General features: G+C 63.3%; 1 protein-coding gene across 1 annotated transcript in view; it reads left to right on the top strand.

Moving 5' to 3' along the window:
- Positions 1–3,909, top strand: part of MNEG_1855 (hypothetical protein) — a gene marked incomplete at both ends in the record, with an annotated part of 14,083 nt that overhangs the window by 1,908 nt on the left and 8,266 nt on the right. The window contains 6 exons of the mRNA XM_014049665.1: positions 590–634; positions 818–858; positions 1,149–1,237; positions 1,460–1,527; positions 1,947–2,332; positions 3,049–3,812. Of these exons, the coding sequence (XP_013905119.1) occupies positions 590–634; positions 818–858; positions 1,149–1,237; positions 1,460–1,527; positions 1,947–2,332; positions 3,049–3,812 (1,393 nt within the window). The remainder of the gene's footprint in view (positions 1–589; positions 635–817; positions 859–1,148; positions 1,238–1,459; positions 1,528–1,946; positions 2,333–3,048; positions 3,813–3,909) is intronic.

Below are 3,909 nucleotides of genomic sequence, written 5' to 3'. Positions count from 1 at the left end.
ACACACACACACACACACACCACACTCGCACGCACGCACGCGCACGCACACACCCACACACACACACACACACACACACACACACGTGCACACACACACACGTACACACGTACACACACATCCGTACACACACACAAACACACACACACACACATTCTACGGCGTAAGACCATGGAGCACCCTGCCAACACGTGCTCTGCAGGAGAACCGGGGTGACACACTACGCCCAGCTGCGTTTCGCAATCTCCAAGCCGACGCCAGCTGGCGGCAAACTGCCACCCAAGGCCAAGTGGTTCACAGCCTGGAGCGTCCAGCTGAGGGACACGCCGTAAGATAGTGATGCTGCTGCTGTTTATGATGGTGCTGCGACTGCTGTTGCCGCCGATGCCGCCACCGCCGCTGCTGCTGCTGCTGCTGCTGCTGCTGCTGCTGCTGCTGCTGCTGCTGCTGCTGCTGCTGCTGCTGCTGCTGCTGCTGCTGCTGCTGCTGCCAATCCTTTTCAGGGGCAGATCGCAAGCAGGGCCCTCTCCAGCGGGGTGCCTGTGGACGACGGATCTGCCTGGCTCGCGCGCCTCATCTTTGCTCACAGCACGCGGGGGTTCGTGTACGCCGAGAGGCGGCGCTTCGCCCTGAGGTGCGTGGCGCATACTGCACACTCCAGGAGCAGCGTAATAAGCGAGGGCGTCAGTGCCATTGGTGCCTCGTCCCCATCAGGCTGCGGTGCGGTGCAAGCACCTGAATAAGGAGCATGGCGAGAGCCCAGGAGCACTGCCTCACCACCACTCTGCATGCCATCCACTCATGGCCTTGCCTGCAGGGCGTCCTCTGTACAGAAGATCCGCTCGGCGCTGTTTTCAAGTGAGCTGTGTCAAGTGTGGGCGGCATGGTGATGCGCACGTGTGAAGGGGAGGGTCGCAGGGCCCTTGAAGACGAGTGAATGGTGGGGATTGCCGGGGTTGCAGCAACCAATCTGCCAAATACGTGCCCAGCGTCATCCACATCAACAGGGCATGGCAGCACTGCGTAGAGGCTGCGGCCACAGCCGCTCCGCCAAGCCTCTTGGCATGCATCTTACACGCCCGCCTGCCTGCCGCTGCGCATTTTGAAACGGTCGTCCTGCGGCCCGCTGAATCATGCACGGCGCGCAGCCCCCGCCAGCGCGGGCCTCAGCTCGCGACTCAGCGACTACCACCTCATGCGCTGGCTGCTGGCAGGGGTGGGATACGACCCGGAGCAGGTGATAGCGCAATAGGCCATACCCATACCTGTGCAGCTGCAATGCTCGCGCCTTGGCGCTTGGCGCAAGCCACCCCCTGTATGCACAGAGTGTGCCAGCTCATGCTCAGTGGACAGCAAGGAATTGATGAGAAGCCGCTTTGGCTCCTGACTGCACACTGCAAACAAGTGGCACAAGTGCAACCTCTGCCCGCATTTTAACCCCACTGGCGCACTTTTGCAGAGCAAAAAGCTTCCCCACGGAATTGTCATCCGCCACACATGCGACGGCTACGAGTTCGTGAACCTCAGGTGTGAAGCCATTTGCTCCCCTACCTGTGGGCTGGACGCACATGCAGTCACGCTTGTGATGCAGATGCGCACGTACACGATAGCACCAGCTTGTGCGCGCGCAAGTGCTTGCACGCACGCGCGCATGCGCAAACACACACACACACACACACACACACACACACACACACACAAAACACACACACACACACACAAAACACACACAAAACACACACGCCAGCACTTTCGCATGCATGCCTGCATGTCTGCACCCTCATCCCTGCACAGCCACGCACGCACATGCACAAGTGCACACACGTACACACACAAGGCAATCGTGCAAGATTCGCATCTAGATCAGCCCGCATTTCTTTGCTCACCCTGGTAGAATCCCCCAGGTAAACATATTCTGGCTCTCTCACAACACATCGCGTACGCAGGCGCGTCTGCCGCGCCCCCTTGCGCTCCGACGCGCACTGGGCGGAGCATGACTTCAACGCCTCGATCCGCCAGAAGCAGCAGGACGAGCGCGACGAGGACGAGCTCGCGCGTGAGAGGGCGTACTTCCAGAGGATGCGCTCTGCGGATGAGGAGAGGTTTTTCGACTGGAAGGAAGAGGGCGAGCCTGATGAGTACGAGCTCGCGCGCGAGAGGGCGTACGCTGCGGATGTGGAGAGGTTTGGCAACTGGGGGACGCAGGACGCCCACGGCATGGGCGGCGGCGGCGGCGGCGGGGTCAACACCTCAAGGGAGCTGTCTGAGGATTCGAACGGGGACCCGTGGAGGAGGGACACGCGCGAGGGCGGCAGCCGGCGCGGCGGCAGCGGTGATGATGAACTCCTGCAGAATGTTGCGAGCATTGTGCAGAGGTGGAGGCGATAATGCACGGTGCGGCGGTGCGAGGGCGGCGGTTGGCGCTGGGATTTTCGGGTGGCTACCCTGCAGCTGCCTAGCTGGGGTGTGGAGGGTAAATGAGTAGCATGCGCAAAACCGCAGGCATATGGCTGGCGTCACAATTCTAGGCGCTACAGCATTTTCTTCATACTGCCCAGCCAGGGGGTTGCGGGGAAAGGATGTGAGTAGGAGGCTCGCCCTTTGGCTCCATGGCTCAGTTGCGGCAGCAGCAGTACGTACACGTGCCCCCAAATTACCCCAGGGTAGCGAGAGAGCTCTTCATCTACAGGTTATCCACGGTGTTGATGCAAAGATTTGAATTAATCATACCATTTCGAACCTTTTGAGAACAAGATCGTATTGCTGAGATCTGGGCCTGTCCGTGTGGATCGTCGATCTTGGTCATTAAGAAGCCATCAGCATGTCATTTAGTTTCAATTGATAGCATCAGCACGGTGCACGGCGCTGCGTGGTCTCGATTATCAAAGTGATCAGGGCGCCTGCATAAAGATAGCAGCAGTATGCAGGCCCTAGAAAGCGCATATCTGCTGCCCCGCTCAGTGCACGATGTGCTGCCAGATGCGACCGCAGCCGGCCTGTGCGGCCCCTCGCTGGCATCCGCACGCGGTGGCGCCGCCCCTGCCGCAGGTGTCAGCAGCACCTATGGCTGGGTGCTCCACCGTGGCAGCCTGCTCGTCTGGCGTGTGGAGGACGACCTCCAGGCGACCGTGCGCCGCCTGCAGCTGCCGCAGGCGCCCACGGGGCGCGTGTTTGTCGCCGTCGTGCCCCATGCCGGGTCGTCGTCGCTGACCGTCGCGCTCTGCACCGCGGCCGGCCTGCTGTGCGTCTGGCTCGACGCCAACTTCTTCGCGCCGCCCTACACGCAGCAACTCTTCGTCGGCGCCGGCGCGGACGACGGCGACGCCACACCCGGGGTTGTCGCGGCGATGGCGGCCGCGGCCGCCGACGCGGCGGGCGCACCTGGCTTCCTTGCGGTCATATCCACTGCAGACGGCGCGCTGCACCTCTACCACGGCAGCCAAAAGGGCATCTTCCCGCGCCAGTTCCACCGCCCCTCGGCCGCCGGCGGCGGCGACGGCAGCACGGGCGGCGGCAGCGGCACCGGTGGCGCAGGCGCTGGCGGCGCATCGGCGCTGCTCGGGTCGATCGGGGGAGTGGTCAAGGCGCTCTACAGCGAGGCGTTTGACCCGCTGTACCGCGTGCAGCGCCCCTCCGCCAGCCGCCTCCCCGCGCGCCAGCTGCTGCTGCTGCGCGCCGGCGCCGGCGGCGGCGGCGCCGCATGGCGGCTGCTGGCGCTGTCCGCCGAGGCGCTCGACTGCTGGGCGCTCGGCGCGGCCAACGCGGCCAGCGCGGCGGACGAGCGGCTGGTGTGGAGCTTCAACCTGCGGGGCGTCCTTATGACAGACCTAAAGGCCCAAGACGTGAAACCGCTGGCGCTGGCGGTGGCCTATCCAGGTGGCAGCTCTGGGGCCAGCGGCAGGGCCGCGT

Source organism: Monoraphidium neglectum, assembly GCF_000611645.1.
Source record: "Monoraphidium neglectum strain SAG 48.87 unplaced genomic scaffold scaffold00195, whole genome shotgun sequence".
Classification (NCBI taxonomy): Eukaryota; Viridiplantae; Chlorophyta; class Chlorophyceae; order Sphaeropleales; family Selenastraceae; genus Monoraphidium; species Monoraphidium neglectum.
Note: the sequence above shows the minus strand (reverse complement) of the source record. Positions and strands in the feature narration are given on the sequence as shown.